Source organism: Anser anser (genome assembly GCF_964211835.1).
Source record: "Anser anser genome assembly, chromosome: Z".
Taxonomy (NCBI): domain Eukaryota; kingdom Metazoa; phylum Chordata; class Aves; order Anseriformes; family Anatidae; genus Anser; species Anser anser.
In genome coordinates, this window is record NC_139723.1 from 37,068,693 (window position 1) to 37,090,311 (window position 21,619).

Sequence of the window (21,619 nt, forward strand, 5' to 3'; positions counted from 1 at the left end):
CCAGGGGTTGATGATCTATAAAGTAAAGTGTAGTTGGAGGCCAGAAACTTGTTGTGTACCTGAGGGGTGAACGCTGGGTCCAATCCTGTTCAACATCTTCATTAATGATCTGGACGATGGGGTAGAGTGCACCCTCAGTACATTCACAAATGATAAAGCACCACAAAGATGATGAAGGGACTGAAGCACCTCTTCTGTGAGGAGAGGCTGAGAGAGCTGGGACTATACAGCCTAGAGAAGAGAGGCCTCAGGGGAGATCTTATCAACGTGCATAAAACCTACCCAATATGAGCGTGCAAAGAGGAGGGAACCAGGCTCTTTTTGATGGTGCCTTGTGGCAGGACAAGAGGCAATGGGCACCAAATGGAACACAGGAGGTTCCTCCTGCACATCAGGAAACACTGTTTTACTGTGCAGCTGACCAAGCACTGGCACAGGTTGCCAAGAGAACTCGTGAAAGCTCTGTCCTCAGAGGTCTTCAAAAGCTCTCAGGACACCGTCATGGGCAACCTGCTCTGGGTGGCCCTGTCTGAGCGGGGGAGATGGACAAGATCCCTTCCAATCCCAACCATTCTGTGATTCTGTGTTTAGTTTCTGCAGCGTAACATTTTCATTGCTCTAGCATCTGTGTCCGTTAGTAATATAGAAAAGCAATTTTGATTATAAATTATGTACTGAAAAAAAAAAAAAGACGATTTTAGTATCAACCACTAATATACACATCCAGGAACTATTAACATCACATAAAACATCACAAATACCAGAATTTGATATAGAATTAACTATCAACATAGACTGAAGAGAGAAAACGAAGAAGACTGTGTAATCAAAATTGATGTATTTCGCTAAATGATAAACTGTATTTCCCCACTCTGTGATCAAAGGCAAGCATACATTTGACTTTACTTCCACTTCAAAATATCTTGTCTAAAGAAAGGAAAATATTTTCATAGAACAATGAACTGACTACTTTGAACAGAAATTCACTAGCAAGACCCAACACTTTAAAAAACACTGCAGAGAAATTCCAAGAGGAGTGCAATGATTTATGCTGTATCTTAGTTCTTTCTTTTCATCTTGCTTTTGTCATCACTGAATCTTTTTTGATCATTTAGCTTCAAGGTTATATAATAAGCAATAAAATCACACTTGCAGATTTCTCACCTTCACATGTGTCAGTCTCGGTGCTGAACACATAACCCTTTGGACAAGTGCAGCTATAACTTCCAGGGGTGTTTCGACAGAGCCCGTTATCACACAGCAGACCATTCACTGAACATTCATCAATGTCTGTAACAAGACGAGTTAATACCAATAAGAGCAAATGTCACGAGACACCTTTGTCTCCCCAGCTAGTTCCTCTTGCTTTCTGCAGCAGCAATTAGGTTGCCAGATGTGCAGTTATTTACAATGACTAAGAAAAAATCCCAATTCTTGTTTTCAAAAATCTAATTCTTATTTCTAAAAACTCTATTTTCCGTTTAGTTTTTCAGTATCAGGCTTTATAAACAGTTCATAGTTAGTCTTTCATTGATAATTACATTTTCCTGGAATGACCTTGGGAGCTTTGTCAACTGTATGACTATTACCACTACAACTTTATTAAGGTCTATTTGGTTTGAAAACAGCTTTTTTTTTTTTTTTTTTAATGTATGTAGATAAGGATGTGATAGATTACTATTCTAAATCCTCTTTTATGGGCAACAAAACCTGAATTTGTTATCCACTAAATTAATATATGTGTTAAAATCTAAATTTTACAGATGTATGGTAGACATCTTAAGAATGTGTATACACACCACTTTTGGAAAAAAAAAGGAACAAGACACCAAGCATACAGAATAAGAAAAACTCATCAATTAACATCATTGCCTGAACTTCTTCTAGACTAACTAAATATTGCTAACACAAAACAATCAAACATCTTCATTTTCATATTATTTTTAAAAAGAAAAGGTAAAAAAATCATAATTTAAATTACTTTCCTATAATCCCCACCACATGCCACAATCTTAAGTTTATAGAAAGATAAACCTGATGCTTTATCCTGCTTCAGGGTGTCTCCTGAATTTTCACTGCTTCATTTCCCAAACTTAAAGCTGTAGCTGAAATTGTTCCCTTCAATCAACTATCTTTTTTAGAGAGTTTAAGTTATAGATAAAGAGAAATAATAAGAAAGCAGTATAATTACAATCTAAAGGCTACTGCTTTGACAAGTACATCAGATTTTTGAACATATGCTTATAAATTCTGTTAAGATTCAGACAATAAAGTCTTAATTTCCCCAGATGATAAATCTGAAATTTAAGTTTTGTAGCCACAAAGAAGCTCCTCAGCTACTTGGTCCTTAATCTAACCTCATCTAATTTTAACTACATAAAGAAGGATGGATTTGGAATTTGACGCTTTCAAGAGCAATAGACTTCAGTTTTGAGCTTGTTGTCATATAATCTTCTAACCCAAATTAGCAGTGTGATAAATATGTTATTTCCTTAGAGTGTCGCTGTTAAACTACAGATTTGGGCAGTCACCTGTTGTGACACGCACTGTGAAACAAAGAACAATATAGCTCATGCACCAAAAAACACTTGATGCTGACAGAAGTGCTAACTGCATTCTGTCTGATGAGGATTTTTATTTCTTGACAACTCTTAATCTGTATCAGTTAAAACTTTTCCGCTCTTTATTTGAGTGTTCACAATTAAATTGCTTTGTGCAAAAACTCTTTAACTAAGAATAAAAGCATCCTCACAGTGAATACACTGCATTTTAATTTATGTAATTAAACAAACAGATATCTATGCCAGCAGTTACATAATTGCATGTGTAACTAGACAAGTGATACTCCTTGCCATGAAATCAATTTGGAAAAGAATATTATGTGAAGTATTTCAAAACCAACCAACCAAACAAACAAACGAACAAAAACCTGTCAGTTTTTTTTTTTAGGATTGCATTTCCTGCCAAAAGGTCATATTTAGGGCCTTTAGAAAGTAACGAGCTGCAAAATTTCTTAATTCAAGCAGATGAAAAGAAACACATTTACCATTTTATGTTTGCTTTGCATCAAAAGGTAGGAATGTTCGGTTTTAAAATTATATCACACTTAATAGTCCAGGTTTTCCCTACCAAAAATGTTGTGTTTTGTTGATCATACATGACCATGAATAATAAAATTAACTAGACAGAATGTGAAATGTATAATGTAGGTATCTTCTGTTGGGTATTGCCAAACACTTCCAGAAAATCTATATAGAAATTGCAATGACAGCCTGGTATAAATCTAAGCCAAACTAAAAGTGACTAAATCTAAAAGTTTCTTAATTGAATCACTCCTGTGATTCTGGTGGTGACTGAAAAGAAATATTTTGAAAAACAAAAGACTATCTGTTACACTTCAGCCCACTGTTCAGGCAGGACTTCGGAAATCGTAAGTGTGGATCACAGCTTTCTTCTAAAAGCCAAGGCATTTCAGCAATGCATTCTGCTGTACTTGTGTAACTCAGGGACATCAAAAATTCCTCCATACTGCAAAAATTGTATACATAGGCCATCAGGTATCATTCATTATGGTAATGATAGCCATCTGTTACATTTTATTAGGCAAAATTATGACCTTCAGCAATTGTCATTTTATCATCCAGCCTTGAAAATGACATATTTTAGATTCTCTTGTACAATAAAATATAACACAAACTGATCCATACTTTTGAGAAAAATAACTCCTAATCTACAACAGTATCTCCTGCCTACACATCCCAGACAAATACCATTAAAAAAAAAGCAACACCAAGTAACAGAAAAAGATACCAGTAAAAATATTGGCTATGCAGTTGCTGAGAAAAATGGACTCAACAGAGATTTTTAGTGTTTTCATTGTAGTTGTAAAAAGTAGATGTCTTCCTTGTAATCTAAGTTCTAACAATTCAAATTATCATCAATGTAGTTATTAATTATTCAACAGTGATAAATAAATAGAGCAACTTACCCACGCAGTTCCTTCCAGAAGGATCAGGCTCATAGCCACTGTTACAGTTACAACGATAGCTGCCACGTAAGTTTTCACAAATTCCATTGGAGCAAATGTCAGGATCCAATGCACACTCATTAATATCTGTATTAACATAAGACAGAAAACAACCAGACACTGAAACATATGAAAAACCTGAGCTATAGACATGAACATCAAATTGGAGGTAGCATCTGACTTGGTGGAGGTTGGGGCTGTCATTCAAAGCAAGGATATAGCAAGGATGCAGCCAGAAGGCTGAACAAAGTGATTAGTCCTCTTTATTTGACACTAGTGAGGCCAAACATGGGATACTGCATTCAGTTTGAGGCCACCCAGTCCAATAAAGACATACCAAGGGACTGGAGAGTATCCAGGAAATGGTTGCAAAGACTATTAGAAGGGTGGAGCACATGATGCGTGAAAGTGGCGGAGGGAAATGGGTTTGTTTAGCCAGCAAGAGGGAAGGTGACAGGGAGATATGATAGCAGTTCTCTGATAATTAATAGATGGTTCCAGAGGAGATGGAGCAAGATTCTTCTCTGAGTTACAGAATAAAAAGGCAAGAGACAACACTCTTAGGAATTACAATTGGGGAAATTTTAATTGAACTCTAGGGAAAAATTTCTTCCCCATGAGAGTTGTTAAGCATTAGAGCAAGCTGCCCGAAGAGGCTGTGGGAACTCCATCCTTGGAAATCTGCCAAACACAACTGGGCAAGTCCTTGAGAAACCTGATTCAACTTTGAAGTTAGCCCTGCTCTGAGCAGAAGGTTAGATTGGATGACCTCCAGACATCCTTTCCAACCTAAATCAATAGAATGACTATGTGTTTGTAAGAATACCTTGATGCAAAATATCTAGCCTGTGCACTTAGTGTCTGTGGTTTAAGGATCCAGGTAAGAAGTTATAATTTATTAGGTGATACAAATACCTTTCCTAATACAGGACTAGTGCATATGTCAATACCACAGCATATTCAGTCTTACAGAAATTATAGTATTCATTGGAAATTTAAAATTTCTCTTGGATGGACAGAATAGGATGATGAATGAGATATATTCCCTAAATTTACAGTCCCATATAGAATTTCTGCTGTAGTTGGAAAATTCCAGAATATTCATATGAACTATAAGAACAGGAACAGACTATTTTTAATATTTTTTGCCTCTGCGGAAAAGAGTTTTTTCAATATTAAGTTATTTCTTCCCATACGGTAAGCCCATTACTTTAAATAGTTCCCTTTCCAAACACTGGAAAGAACAGTAGGGGTGCTGGCCTAGCTGTGACTTCATAAAAAGCTTGTTTTATACTTGCACTGTTCAACTTTTTATAAAGGTCATTCCCTCTTCAACCACAGTGTAGTTTAGATCAGGATATTCTCTGATATTTACCTATACTCAGAAATATTTTTTGAAAAAATTTGCTATTAAATTTGCTGGATTATTATTGCTAATATATTTGCTGGATTAAACTGAAAGCTATGAGACATCTGAAATTTTCATAACAAAATATGAATTACTGTAATATTTCAGCTGCACATTTTCTTTTAAGCATAAAGTTTTGTGTAGTTTATTGGGCTTGTTTGTATCTTGTGGGAAAAAAAAAAAAAGAAAACACAAAATCTCATGACTCTGTCTCTCCTTATCAAGTTAATAACAGTATTATAGAATATCCTGAGTTGGAAGTGACCCACAGGGATGATCATCTCCAACTCCTCAAAGTAAATGCTTTGAGATGATCTAAATCCTCCTTTTTCTTTTTATATTGAACACAATAGCATGAGTTCTGTTCTCACCGTTGTCTGTATTCCTCTCATACAAAGAAATGAAGGTTTTGGGCTTCTTAATCACAAGCTAAGTATAAGGAGTAGGTATGTGGTGATGGATTGCAGTTTAATTAACAAGCTATGAATCAACTGAAGGTAAAATTTATATGCCAAGACCTTTACTGATAAAATGTATTCTCACTCACTCTTGATAATGAGAAAGAACAAGGAAAAGAATACAATTTTATCAGTGATTGGTTGCAGGATCAGTATTTCTCTCCTTTATGAAACAGAGCTGGCAAACATGCTCCCTTGACATAAATGGTGGTAGGAGCAGCAGCAAGAAAATTTCCTGTAAGGTTGCTATGCAAGACATACAGAAAATGCTACAGTTTTCTTTAGAAACATAAACAAAGAGGGATTTAATTAGACATGGAATCCCAGAGATTATAGTCTATCCTGCAGTTGGTGGAGTCCATAATTAGTTTTACATTTTCAGTAAGAAATTAGATTTTTTCCATGTATCCAAAAGAATGTATAACCTCCCTACATGCAAATTCTCACAGTAAGATGTTATTTGTACAACAGCATTATGGTACACTGCCATTATTTCTCCATGAGATTTAGAGACTCTCCAAATGGACTTTGCAGAATTCACTGAAAAGAAAACTGAGAGAATGTACAAACTCTGTGGATTTCACATTTTTTTAAGTCTGGCAAGACGTTAAAGAAATGAGCTCATAGAAAAGACAAAACTATGCATATGCACTTACTGTACTGAAAAGAAACAGTATTTCCTCTAATGTAGTACTGTTTTTAAAAGTTATGTATGCTGTTACTAGGTTTAAGGATCCAAGGTTAATTTAATTATTCTATTTTAATAATAAAAACATTAAAAGCAAAATATTAGTCTTAAGGCAAAAATACCCAAACCCTAGCATGTTACAGAAAAATCTACTTCTGAGCATATCTTTATTTTACCTTCAAACATATACATTAAATAAAATGTGCAACATACCTCGTCCATCCACAGTAATACCTATGCCACTGCTACACAGACCATGGAATTCAGCTACTCAGTTGAAGCAAGAGATGTCAGAAATAAAAATAAAATGTTATTTGCAGTGTTTTACTATCTTTAATCCTCAAAATAAATTTTCTACAGTGTAAGTAACAAAATGCCAATGTTCATATGAAATAACTATCTATATATAAGTTAGCTAAACATGTCTTGTTACATTCCACCCTGAACTTTCCCATATATACAAAAGTGAAATTTGATAACAAGAATGAAACATTTAAGCTACTTCATTATAGTCTTGACAATACTGTCTCCTTCAGCTATTGCTTTCAACCATAATACCAGTATTTCTTCATTTCTTCTAAAATTTCTGCTGTCTCACAAAACAACACTGAATGGGTCTGCTATCCAAGACCCATCATCTCAATTCTGTTTTCAGGAACTTTTTTTTTAATCAGTCTCCAAGTATGTTTGGAGAACTGATTCCTATAAAATACATATTTCTCAAATGAATATGAGATGCACTTTTAAACTAGATTTAACTATGAAATGTACAGATTTATCAGAGATATCTGCTTATTCTCTCTAAAGCATCATTAAATTCAGGGACCCAGATTCGTTCATAGCATACTCATGTTCCTTCATCTTGAATTTTGTCACAGTCTGGCCAGCTCTGAAAGGAGGTTTGCCTCAAATGTTGCAGTACGTAAAAACACAAACACCTGACACAGAATACCAGACAGTTTGTTTTTCTTTAGAGAAGAAACCATTTTCAGTGTACATTTATATTAAGTACACTATTCATTTCTCTCAAATGCATGAAATAAATGAGCAAACTAACCTGGACAAGTTTTGTTTTGTTTTTTAAATGTGAAAATTTACCTGAATTTTGAGCAGGGCAGGGATGACATGGCTCTCCAAAACCATAGTCAGGATTGGCACAGCAACATTCAGACTTCGTTACAGCACCAGGGAACGGACGAACGCATGCTCCCTTTTTGATGCCTCCATAGCATGTGCTACGCATATGAGTATCTAAGAAAGGGCAAGCAAAGAAATAATTTATTTCCTTAGGCTCTAAGTGAAATGGAAGTATATTATCTATGGAAGGCATCTGGGGGTGCTGGTGACAGTAGGCTCAGCACGTGCTAGGCATTTTGGGATGCATTAAACACAGCATAGCCAGCCAGTCAAAAGAGGTGATTCTTCCACTGTATTTAGTGTTGGTGCGGCCTCACCTTCAACATCATGTGCAGTTCTGGGCTCCACAATAGAAAAAGGATGTTAAGGTACTTGTAAGCAACCAGAAAAGGGGCAACAAATCTGCGAAAAGGTCTGGAAGGCATGTCCTAGGAGGAGAGGATGAGGACACTCGGATTGTACAGTCTGGGAAAAAGGAGGCCAACAGGTGACCTCATGGCTCTCTGCAACTTCCTCAGGAGGGGAAGGGCAGAGGTGAAGAGCTGGCCTCTGCTCCCTGGGAATTGATGACAGGACGGGTGGGGAATGGTGCCAGGGGGACATTAGGACAGATTTCTTTAGTATGAGGGTGGTCAAACACTGGAACAGGCTTCAAAGTGAGATGAGTGATGCCCCCATGCATGTCTGTGCTCAAGAAGCATTAGAATAATGATGTTAATAACATGCTTTAACTTTTGGGTAGCCCTGAAGTGCTCAGGCAGTTGAACTTGATGATCTTTGTAGGTCCCATCCAACTGAACTAGTCAATTCTATTCTATCTCAATCAGAGCTAAAAAATTTAGTTCTTCAAAACAGTTACATTGCCTCCAGCTGCATTGCTTTGATACAATAATCCTGATGGCATCAAGACCAATCCTCAAAACAGTTCTTCGAGTATTCTCCAGAGCACTTTAAAACTACCTAAACTAACTAGTTAGTTGTGGGCTAACTTAGAATTCCACAGGACCCAACAAAGATGACCTTCACATGAGAGCAGCTTTATGTATCTATCAACACCTATCTCAATAAGAAACACGGAATAGTCTTTAATCTCCATGTCATGCCTCAACATTCCCATTGAGAAGGACTGCAACCATAAACTGGTGACACGGATCTTGCATTTACTTTTGGAATGGTTTCTCATGTAGGAATCTCACCAGCAGCCTGGGCCTGGTAACCTGGGAGGCTACCTATTTCCAATAGAGCATAGCCTCTTACTGTACGTACCAACTGTGAACAGAAATGCTGTTTCAGCAGGTTGTTCAGACCATCACATATATGAGATTGGTGGTCTTAATAGGATTATACACAATCTGGCACCAGTGCTGGATAAACTCTAGGATATCAGAGGTCACACTACCTTGCTAGCACAAGTGATTGGGCAATGTCCACACATGGTTAAAGGATGTGAGGAAGCAGCACTATTTCCTTGAGTAAGAGAATTTACAGGAGGTTTGTGATTAAAAAGCCACTAAGGAAATTAGTTCCAGCTCTGGGGAGAGGGCTGGAAATGATGGCTGCGACATACCACCACTCACTGTAGAAAGAAACAGAAAATACCTGGAAGGTCTCCAACCTTGAAAATAATGTCATAAAAGACAGAAGAAAAAATATACAGGACAATCATACAGCTATAGGACTCTCTTCACCGTGTGTACATTGACAGTCTTCCAGCTGATTTATTCATGTAAATCATGACTGAACCCTGAAGAGCGATAAGATGCCTTGGCAGTCCTTCAGCCTGACTTTACAGGTATAACCAACTTCTGCTGTGCTATACTTAACCAAGAACTGTAAGAATATCTCTTAGACTGCTTTTTGTGTGTTTTGTTTTGTTTCTGTTGTTGGTTGGAGGGTGGGTTTTTTTGTTTTTGTTTTTTGTCATTTCAGGGTTAGATGTCTTTTGCATATATATACATTTGCTTATAGGATAATATTGTCTATTTTCCAGCAAGAGCGCGAGTGGACAGTCCATCTGAATGTGTAGTTGAAAACTGCAGGATACAGACAGAATAAATAGCCTTTAGTTTTGATTCCTATATCTCTATAAACCCTTGCTAGAACTACACAAATACCCTTTGTTTCAGGTATCTACAGACTAGGCCAGCCTAGGCCTTAATTACATTCTCTGTTGATCTCCCAGTAAAACTACAATACACCATGGTCTGGACATGAGTCTGGACGCACTTAAACTGAGGAGAATCTGGGGGAATCCAGATAGATGTCTGCTTAAACGCGTCCCCAGAACAACAAAGAAAAGTTACATGAAAGTAGATGTTGAATATCCTGTGCCAATTCCAATAAGAACTGGCAATTCTTTATGCATTCTGCCTGCTCTTTGACTGCTGTAAACTGGCTCCTACAAAAAGGCATAGCCTGTACATAAATGTTTTCTCTTGCTTTTGGTCTCCCATGGAACATACAGTTCTGGAGCACAGCTAAATGTGGCCCAGATTACAGGACTTATTGCTTGCCAAGAATCTAGGTGAAGCCAGTACAATTTGCTTGCACTTGACAGCAGGAAAAGATTTTTATGCTTGACAATGATAAGTGGTATTGTACAAGAAAAGCTGCTTAAGTACCCTGCAGAATAATTAGCTTCATCAATACTTTCCTTCCACCTCTAAAAAGTCTAGATGCCATACTGCCTTGCTCTGTCTCGAATAAAGGAGTTTCAGTTATTGTCCTCTCACAGAATTGAAACTGTTCTCCTAGTTATGTGTCTGGTAGAGATTGAAGAAGCAATTTCAAGGGGAGGAAATGGCACCAGTGGAAAATTGCAGGGGGAGAAAAGATTGGTAAGTGTGGAAGAAATACTCAGTAAGAAGGTCTTGAAAACTGTGAAGGTGGGAAGCAGCTGGAGGAAGCTACAAATGTACTGAACGACTGCCCTGCCCTGAATGACTCCCCACTTGCAGGGAGCAAGTGTTCTTTCACATAGCACAATGTTTTTAAAGAAGTGCAGGGAACCTGTGTAGGACTGCCTTGCTAATTACAGGAAAACAGTCTTATCTACACAGCCAGTGATTCACAAAGTCTGTGCAGGAGAAAGAACCAGGCTTATACCTCATGAACCTAAACAGCAATACTATGTCAGAAAGAATGTCCTCCCAAGTCTGTTTGTCTCATGCTGATAGCGAGGATGAGGACAGCCATCGCTGTGTCTTTTCATTAGTTGCCTGAGGCAACTCACCAAGCTCAAGTTACCCACGTCCCAAGAGTTCTGACCATGAACCTTACTGATGGACCTGTGCTGCTCCCAAAGTATAGTTTGATCAACCTTGGACTACTAATTTCAGAATGTTGGTGTCCTGGTTCCGGTTGGAACAGAATTACTTTTCTTCCTAGCAGCTGTGTTTTGGATTTAGGGTAAGAATAATGCTGATAACACACTGATATTTTAGTTGTTGCTGAACAGTGTTTGCATAGTCAAGGATATTTCAGCTTTTCATACTGCTCTGCCAGTGGGAAGGCTGGGGGTGCACAAGAAACTGGGAGGGGACACAACCAGGACAGCTGGCCTAGATTGGCCAAAGGGATATTCCATACTATTTGGTGTCATGCTGAACAGCAAAACTGTGAGGGAGCTGGCTGGGGACTGGTGGGGGATGCTGCTCAGGGACTGGCTGGCCATCAGTCAGTGGGTGGTGAGCAATTGGATTGTGCATTGTTTATTTTGTTTATTCCTTTATCATTATTATTATTTTCTCTTCCTTTTCTGTTCTATTAAACTGTCTTTATCTCAGCACATGAGCTTTTACCTTTGTTTTTTTCTGATTTTCTTCCCCATCCCACTAGGGTGGGGTAGTGAGTAAATGGTAAGATGTGGTGCTTAGCTATCTGCTAAGCTAAACCACAACAATCCTTTTGGTGCTCTATGTGGGGCACGAAGGGTTAACATAATGACAAATTCGACCGGAGTATGTTAAAAAAAAATAGTTATAAGCATTATATCTGTTTAATAGCTGCTGGTCACAATTTTGAATTTTTTGCTCTTGGAGTTATGTTTGTTCTCAGAGTTGTATAACACCTTACTCACTAGATGTGTTCCCTGGCATGCTGTTTATCATCTCTGGGGCCTTGTTTAAGGATCTCATTTTGTTGTACTGCATAACACTGGTTTACAATATGATAAATTTACCAGTGGTGATACTAATCTGGTATTCGTACTCATTTGTACTCAACATGCCCCAGTAACAGTCTTCCGCATACATAAGACAAAGCAATGGATATGAAAGTCAGCTCGTTTAGTAAGAAAAGAAACTCCTACTAAGAAGGGGAAGGGGGAAATGGATGATGCAGGCTATCCTGAAGCAGGGCCACCATGAGAACGGGGGAAGAAGAGGCAGATTCCATAAATGAGGTCGTAAACACCCAATCCTTATCCTTAGGTGAGCTGTGAGATATGCAAAAAGATTTCACCCATTGTCCAAGAGAACACAGTGTCACCTGGATGCTCTGATGCTGGGATAATGGGGCCAGTAGCCGACAATTATTGGGCAAGGAAGACAAGCGGCTGGAATCCCTCTCTAGGGAAGGGGACATTGACAAAACGGCTGGAAAGAGAGGCATAATTTTTTTTTCATGCCCTGGATCAGAGCCTAGCATTGGCTTAACTATACATCTGTTTCTGAGCTTTCACTACACAGTTTTCTGGAGGATGGCATTTCTAGACTCAAATTTTGTGATGAAGCATTTCAACACCTGCAGGTGTTATCACCACTACATTTGTGGTCAAGGTCTGGTGGACCAGTGGTTGACCTATTCCCAGTAAAAGTCACTGCAACCATCCAAATGTCAGAGAAGGCCAAATCATGCAGTGCTCATAACCGACACTTTGGGGCATGGTTCTGCAAAATACCTAAACAGACTGAAATAAAACTTAGCTCCTTTGCCCTAGATGGCTACAGCTGTGGGCAGAGATGTGAAATGCAGACTGAATCATAACAAAAAGTACCTCAGTAAAGAACAAACAACACTGCACAAAGCTACAGCCTTAGGTCACTGCAAGTTCTGAGATGACACGCATATACACAGAGCCAGCTGAGGTATCTGAGCATGAAGTTGCAGTTAGAAGAACAGCCAAACCTGAAATGCCTGCAAATATTACCTTGGCTCTGAGAAGTTATCTAACTGTTCCTTTTCCAAGCATTTGTTCTCCTTTGTTTTAATTTTTTTCCCAAACTTGTATAATATTTTGTAGTTGAGTCTGCCATACTTATTAATATTAAATAAAAAAGCACTTTATTCTATGAATAGTCCCACTAGAATTAATGTTACTATTCATAAGTAAAATACTGCTTAAAGTAAAAGTGAGAGAACCGAACTGTACACCCTTACTTATTTATCAATTTTTGATAATTGGCTGGAACATTTGTGGGATTACTGTTAAAAGGAAACTACATGTAACTTACTAATTTTCAGACTATGAATACTCTTAGTGTGAATATTTTTCTAGCCGCCAGAGTGTCTGAAAACTATTATTATCATGTAGTATATGACAGAATAACCAGAGAATTCCTGTAGCTAACACAGCTTGTGTAAATATATATATATACACACAGACACACACAAAATTCTGAACTACAGATTGGCTCTGAAATTCTATTCTGAAGGTCATGTATAAGGACATTTTTGTTAGGCGCTGTTTGAGATCTCATATTTTACTTTATGCCTGGAATAATAACATCATCATCCTTTTAAAATGAATTTTCCAAATAAATCACAATTCTGCCTTGGGATTTTTGTCACATTAAGGATATTTCCTGTTGAAAATTTAAGCATTCATGGTAAACCTTAAGGATATGTCACATGTGGAACTGAACATTTTAAAATAAAAAGTTTTGTTCACAGGTGATAGCCAACTTGCGAAGCCTTTAGCTGCTAGAACTGTGGCAGCTTTAGGTAAATGGGAACACAGCAAATTGAGCACTGACTTGATTCTTTGCAGCTGTATCACTGACAAGGGTGAAAATGAGGCCAACTTGGACCACAAAAAGGGTACTGAACAGCTTGTACTCAAATCTGGTTTTGCTGCTGTGCCACTAAGCAGCGAAATTCATATATTGAAAACAGTACACCAAGCCTTTTCTCATTGTTTTATATTTTCACTGCTTTTCTCCAAACATTTAATAAACTGGAAGAAAACAAACAACCTGGCTAGAGAAGAATCCTTGCATTTGTTGGCTCAAACTTTTTAGTATGCTAAAATGTACAAAATTCTCATTTGTTTAAAAACAACAAATATTTGGGATCCAACTGAGGGACTGAGAAAGTGCTTTTTATTAGACTACTTATTAAGCCATTCCGAGCTTTAAACATGCATTTTTTTTTAAAACTGAATTGATACCAGAAAGGGCCAGTTAGCAGAGGTACTTGATATGAATGCTTGTACCAGATTTTACTTTCAAGAACTTCTGCCCAATTTAAAATTTTGTTTGAAATGGATATTAGTAACACAAGCATGTAGTATCTCACATCCCTTTATGTTGAGATAAACTCCAAATTCTGTGGTGAAGTCATTTTATCTGGACTCATGCTGATAAGATATATAAGTATCCAGCAGCAGAAATTAATTATTAATTTATGGAACAATTGCAGAGCTAAGCCAATGGTGCTCTCTGCCTTTACTGCTGCATGAACCTGTCAAACATCATGACAAAATTACTTAATCTGATCTAATACCAGCTCCAATGGCAGCAGCAGCATCTAGCAAAGACATGTGTGTACCAATCGAGAAGCTGATGCATTGTGCTGCTACCAGTGGTGCACTTTTCACTCAAGGAAGACCCATTATAGGCACATTCCCCTGCTGAAGCTTAACACCATACCTATCTACTTACTGAGCCTTGGCTCATTAATATGCCTGATTATAGATATGTTCATGAGTTAGAGAGAAGAAGTTTAGGAGATACAGTGAAGGTGATGTTCTGATACACGAAAGAAGGGGAAGATGGAATCTCCTGTGGATTAGCCAAAACTGGTTTAAGAAACTTTGCAGTATCACAGTCCCTAGTGCAGGCAGACTCATCACTCTCAGATTTCTGTAAAATATATAACGTTCTCCACCCTTTTTATCAGCAATCGCTAGAAAACAATGGATTGAATATGTCTTGTCCTCTACCCTTTTTTCTTCATTGGGTTGAAAATGCTCTTTTTTCATCTGGAGAGCTCTAGCCCTGACACTATGGTAGAGTTCCTGATGCAGCAAGGTGGAGAATCTCTTTACTGTCAACTAATAATATTTGAACAGATAAAGAGACTGCAGTTCAGATTACGTGACAAAAGCTTACTCATCAGCAGACTAGAAAAGGGTATTCCTCAAGAAAAAAGAGATGACAGGAAGGCTAGAGTTGAGTATTAAGTTTAATTTATAGGAATAACAGGTAAACAAGAGGTGGTGCCAGTCTGATTTCACAGCTTCAAGCTTCTTGTCTTTTAATGTTAGGCATATTGGATAAATTAATGCAAGATTTCCTAAGAATCAGTAATAATGATACTTGAGTTCACAGAAACTATCTATCTAGTTTTTGCCATTTCTCTTGCTAGAGCTTCTTTTTTAACAATATAGTACAGAGAGAATAAAAATGTTTTCCAATTAAAGAAAGGCATGGAAACAGGAGTGCAAAAATAACAGTGTTGCAATCAAGAGATGTACCTCCTTTAGTGATTTGGAGTGGATTATGCACAACTAAATATAAATCTGAATACGTATATGCACACAAATCAACACAAACTCATAGCAGAACAAAAGACAAAGACATCAGTTTTATTTAAGAAAAAATCCTTTCTGGTTTGTTTTAATTCTATAGGTGATGTCAACATTGCATAGCAGAATGTTACATAATGCATATCTTTAATTTCACCCGATAATTCCACTTTTCAATAAAGAAAAATCTCACTTACCTACACACACGCGACCATCAACCCCAACAGCCAAGCCAGGTGGACATTCACACCGAAAGGATCCTTCAGTATTTATACAGTGACCATTCATGCATATTCCTGATGTCTGACATTCATCAATATCTACCAGGAGGCAACACAATTCAACAATATATTAGCTGTTTTCGAACAAGTATACAATTAACATTTTTAGAATTACCTAATGGCTTTATTAATGAATAAATCATTAATATATCCTTGTTTTGTTTCTAGTAATGTCTCACCTTGGAATCACACTAAATAATCAAAATTCCACCTGTGCATTAAAAAGTCAGAAAAACTGTAAGGAGTGGTAAAGTATTTCAGATTCTACATTAAACAAAATTGGGAATAAATTTTCTTCTTTGTCCATCTCATGATATTGTAACTTTGCTTTAAAGTGTGGTTAAGGAAACATTATTCACAGAATATCTCTATGATAGTAAAGTTTAATTTCAAAGAACATTTTAATGGTCATCAATTTCCAAGTGAACAGTCTGGCTGCATGTATATTAAGAAAAACACAGCTAATATAAAAGGTTTAACTTCAAAGCAGATAGCTAATGTATATGCATGATTTTGCACCTCCTAAAAATACTTAATAAGTCAAAAATAAGTCCAAACCTATTTCTACTGGCTGTAACAGGTATCTTCCATTACTTGAAATTAAATCAGACTCCATTCTTAAAATGTTTAATGCAATATTTCCATGACCTCATTTTAAAAAGCTTATAATTCTCTATGCCAAATATGGTGTCTTAAATGTTATGCATTCTGAATTGCCAGAATAGTGGTATGGAAAGCATACATTTGTGTTTATCAAAGTAAAATATTTTAACCCTTGTAAACTTCCCATATTGCTACTCACTTTACCATTTCATTAAGGGTCTGCATATTTTGCTGCATTTAAGATGACTTCAAGACGTTTCAAAAGCTGATTTAACACCTGCTGTCCTATTTGAACAATACTAAATAATTTCTTTCTTTCTTTCTGTAATTTAAAAACTTATATTTAGGCAGCTTAAGACATCTACCATAATGAATTAGGAAGGTATGATATTAAGTCCCTGTGATGAGATTACCATTCTTAATGAATACAGGAAAAACTGTTTTCAATCAAGATTGTCTTAATGAGTTACCCACAGTTCTACATACCAGTACAGTAACGCCCATTTGGAGCCAGAACAAATCCTGGTTTGCAGATGCATTTAAAACTCCCATCCTCATTTATGCACATCCCATTTAAACACATGTTTGTAGTGGTACACTCGTCATGGTCTGCAAAATATTGCAAAGAAAACTTCCTATATTCTTTCATCTCCAGAAAATGACATAGTGTAAATAACAGGAGAGATGATAAGAAAGATTCCTTCACTTGTAGATTAAATACTCCCAGTAACTCTAATGAAGCACCTGAAAAGCTTTCTCTCTACAGACAAAGCAGTAAACTTTTCCCCCATCGTGACCAGTTACTTTGTGTGTTTCAGCAGATTGTATGGAAGAACAGGGTGCATCACACTTTCTTATGTGAACGAATAAAAAGCTCCAGTCACCTGATCGAATTAAGAGCTTGTTACAACTAGCTGTTTATCTAGGAAGATTTTTTGACACAGTATAGACAAAATTAAAAAGAGTTATTTCCTCAGCAGTGCTGAAATTTTCCTTGCCTACGGAAAAGCTATGGAGAGACTCTGTCAGGCAGTGTAGTGATAGGACAAGAGGTAATGACTTTAAACAAAAGAGGGTAAGTTTGGATTAGATATAAGGAAGAAATTGTTTAAGGGTGGTGAAGCACTGCAACAGGTTGCCCAGAGAAGCTGTGGATGCCCCATCCTTGGAAGCGTTAGAGGCCAGGCTGGATGGGGCTTTGGGAAACCTGGTCTAGTGGAAGGTGTCCCTGCCCATGGTGGAGGGGTTGGAATTAGATGGTCTTTAAGGTCCCTTCCAGCCCAAACCATTCTGGGATTCTATGATATACGAAGCACTTACTATGAAGCTTTAAGAAAAAATATTATTCCTGGCACTGAGCTACCTGGGTATCCTGTGGAGAAATGTAGCTTCAAAAACAAAACTTACCTCCAGTTTTCTTTGAAAATATACAGTTCCATACAATATCTATTTCACTGCAGAGGCGGTAAGTTCACCTCAGGTCATGCCTTATCATACAAAAGGTAATTCTTAATCATCACTGTGCTACAGCACTATGAAGTACAATTTCTAGTATTGCCAAGCCAATGCCTGACACATATGAAGAGATCTTACCCACACAGTTTTTTCCATCTGTAGTCAGTTCGAACCCAGCATTGCAAATACACTGGAAACTTCCGTCAGTGTTTACACACCGGCCATTTTTACAAAGAACACCATTCTGGATGCACTCATCTATATCTAAGGCAAAAAAAAAAAAAAAAAAAATCATACAATCAGTTACCATAAAATAAAATTTATATAGTGACAATTATTGCTTTGAAAAATGCTGCCATTTTATTTAAATATTACTTAAGAAATAAATCCAAAAATGGTTAAGAATTCATTCTCATTCCATTAGAGATATAAAAAGTTTTATTTTTCACACTTTTACAATAAATGCTATGTCAGCTATGCTCAACAGTTACATTATAAATAACTCTATAAAACTGCCTACACATTCATCTACATCCATACGCAAATACACACCTGTCGTACTAATAGTCTATTTCATGATCTTTTGTCAAATTCCCAGTTAGAATGGGCTGGCCAAGTAACAGATACTCCAGAATAATAGAACAGCACAATAAATGGAGTAGTGGCCCAGAACTAGGGTTCCAATTAATACAACATCTGTCGGGATTTACTGAAATTGCACTAGTAACTATTCTTTGAACTCCAATAGGATCTGATAGAAGGGGTCAGAACCTCTGCAACATCAGTAGACACAAAGCAAATTTTCTTACCAATGCAAGCTTGCTTGGTAGGAGTCCTCTGGAAACCCGTGTGGCACTTGCAGTAATATGAACCAGGTGTGTTGACACAGTCTCCATTAGAGCATGGGTTTGATGTGCATTCATCAACATCTGTTGGCAGTACAGGGAAACATTAGTGAATTTACCATATATACAACATTTTTCCAAGTCTAGAAGTTTCTAAGTTAAAAAGACAGTAACTGACAAATGCTGAAACTTAAAACTTGCTCTTGATACAAAATCATGACTTTCATAAGATCATAGAGCTGATTTTAGTACAACTAGGCAGACATTTTCAAGAAACAAAATGTTACTGCATCATTTGTATGCATCTTAGAAGACAAAAGAAAAATAACATATTAGGATTTTGAGACACAGGATCACCTACTAAAACAACCCTTTAGTCAACAGAATTTCATTTAACTGAATGACCACTCATTCTTCAGAATAAAACCAACACAGATCAAAACTGGCATTGTAAAAGGAGTGGATCTTGGCATCTAAAATCCCCCATTATGTCACAGGTTTATTACAGAAACATGAGGAGGGGCTGCACATCAGCAGGAGGGATTCTTAATGAGACTATAGCCTGTGCACCACATCTCAGTTGTTTATGCATCATTGCTTTCTCAACCACAGTCTGCATTTGAGTAGTGCTGCATTTAATCTAGCTCTTTTCTATAATGTACCTTATTGTCCTTCCCAAAGTTTTTTGTTATTTGGGTGCAAACAAATACACTTTAACTGCTTTAAGTGTTAGGTAACTGCTCAGAAATAACTCCTGTTTGACACAGGGCTCTGAAAATTTTAATCCCCTTCAAGAACCTTTCTCAAGTTTGATCTCCAGTGGTTTCCTATGAGTCAACTGTGACTTTGGTCTGAGACAGCTACTCCCAGCTCTAAAAAGGCACTGATTATTCCTCCCCTTTACATTCCCTAAAGCCCTCTGCAAGTTCTCAGAGGTGCTTGCTCCCTGCCCTCCCTGATCCTGGGAGCAGAGCAAGTGCAGTCCTCTGGTCTTGCAGGCAGGACCACTGGGTCGCAGTATCTCCTACAGCTACCAAAGGTTGATCTGAGCAGCTTTTCTCTGCTACAACTAAATTCACAGGTTACAAACTGAATGATCATTTGATTAAATCCTCCTTTCTCTATCAATGACCTTTGCTGATGTGCCTTGTTTCCCCCAGCTATGCCCTCCATTTCCCCTGTACGTCTGAAATTACACGTCTTCATCCAGGTAGGTTTTAAAGTCAATGCTTATTGGGGGGTTCTGGGTAACCATCCTATCTGGCTGTAAGCTGCTGTAGGAAACTGGCACATAGCAAAGTCACAGCTACAATTCTTAGCAATGATCGTTTTACCATGCATTTTGCAGTGTAAGCTATCAGAAATTCAGGAAAAACATAGGTAACTTTGCTGATCATTTGTATCACTCTTTATCAGATTTAGTTTTAAAACTCCATTCATTACATCTTGGAAATAATGGGATCAAATGAGAGATCAAATTTAAATGCAGATATTTTCATTTATATGCTCAACACATACTTCTTGAAAGTGTTGGATGACTTGATGAATGACTATGAATGACTTGATTCTAAAAATGGCAAAAAGTTAGTTTTGTTCTAATTAAGCCATAAACAACACCATGAACTTCACAGGACTTAACGTGTTAAGGTATACTCATTAAAACCAATACCATCAACATACATATCAACGAGATCTGGGGTCACCCAAATCAACAATTTAGTGAGTCTGTTTACAGCACTCCTGATGCCTAGATACAATCAGATTGTTTGGGGTAAACAGTTAAATGAATGAAGGCAAAGCAAATGGAAGAATCAAATACCTCCTCTCATGCATATTTAGCTCATTCACACGTGCACCGGCAGCTGATAGCACCACTCCAGTAAAACCACAAGAATGAAGCAAGATAAAGAACAGAGAAATTCAGAATGTTAAATACAATGAAGATAACATAAAGTGCATCAGCTTTTTACATGGCAAAAGACTTCTATGTTATTGTAGTAGCTTCCTGCCCTCATGTTTCTCTACAACGTCTAGATGTTGAGATGCTCTTCCTCCTGAGTGGGTATTTTTTCTCAGTGCTCAGCCAGTATGCAGGAGGACTGCACGTAATTCCATCAGAATGAAGTCGCCAGCTACCAACAAAATGCCAAAATCTAAATCACATTTTCACACTACCGTTTTGTCAAATATCTTAATCTAAAATACTTTACAGTATATTTATCTTTCTTTGGTATAGGGGAGGATGGGGGAACTTAAAAATAATAGACATTGCGCTCCTCTATTTTGCTTAGTTTTCCTACAGAGAATGACATTTATGACTTACTTTATTACAGGTTTCAACTTGCTTCATCTGTTAAAGAAATGTTCATGCTAGCAATGTATCTCACTGTAAATTAATTTATAAATTCTACAGCAGGAATGCAACATTCCTCTATGAAATAGCTGACTTGAGCTTAGAAAATCCTTGAAAAGCCATGTGCATCAGATGATTTCCCTATAAAATATGCATTTTAAGATGCTCTTATTTTTATAAGGTGTTCATAAAAGAGGGAAATAGCAAGTATATGTTAATATAAAGAAGTCGTTGGCTTTGAGTTTGCATTGCAAGCGTGCATATCCAAGCAGTGTAAACAGGAAACATCTGAGACAGAGATATTTAACCCGTTTTGTTCAATCTCCCAACATGCCTCTCTTCAGTGATGAATATTTCTCTTTCACCACTTGCATCACACAACTCCTCTTTTCAGTATTTCATCCGTAACACTTGTCAGAAGAGACAGCATGGAACTCCCAAAACACCCTTAAGACTTACAGTGATGAGTGTGAAGATCCATTGCAAGATTTACAATAAGGAATTATAGTCAGTTTGCAAATACAAATCTCAGCAGAGCACAGAAATGTGCTTGCTGACACTTTTAAAGTATCTACTGTTTTACACAGAGATTTTATAAACAGAATGAAATAAAGGTA

At 37.3% G+C, this 21,619-nt stretch overlaps 1 protein-coding gene across 2 annotated transcripts in view; it reads right to left on the minus strand.

Moving 5' to 3' along the window:
* FBN2 (fibrillin 2) overlaps positions 1 to 21,619 on the minus strand; it is a 191,639-nt gene that overhangs the window by 86,242 nt on the left and 83,778 nt on the right. For both annotated transcript variants that reach the window (XM_083819186.1, XM_083819185.1), the window contains 8 exons: positions 18,614 to 18,733; positions 17,943 to 18,068; positions 16,836 to 16,958; positions 15,663 to 15,785; positions 7,680 to 7,832; positions 6,795 to 6,848; positions 3,989 to 4,114; positions 1,165 to 1,290 (listed from right to left, as the gene is read on the minus strand). In XM_083819186.1, the coding sequence (XP_083675312.1) occupies positions 1,165 to 1,290; positions 3,989 to 4,114; positions 6,795 to 6,848; positions 7,680 to 7,832; positions 15,663 to 15,785; positions 16,836 to 16,958; positions 17,943 to 18,068; positions 18,614 to 18,733 (951 nt within the window). The remainder of the gene's footprint in view (positions 1 to 1,164; positions 1,291 to 3,988; positions 4,115 to 6,794; positions 6,849 to 7,679; positions 7,833 to 15,662; positions 15,786 to 16,835; positions 16,959 to 17,942; positions 18,069 to 18,613; positions 18,734 to 21,619) is intronic.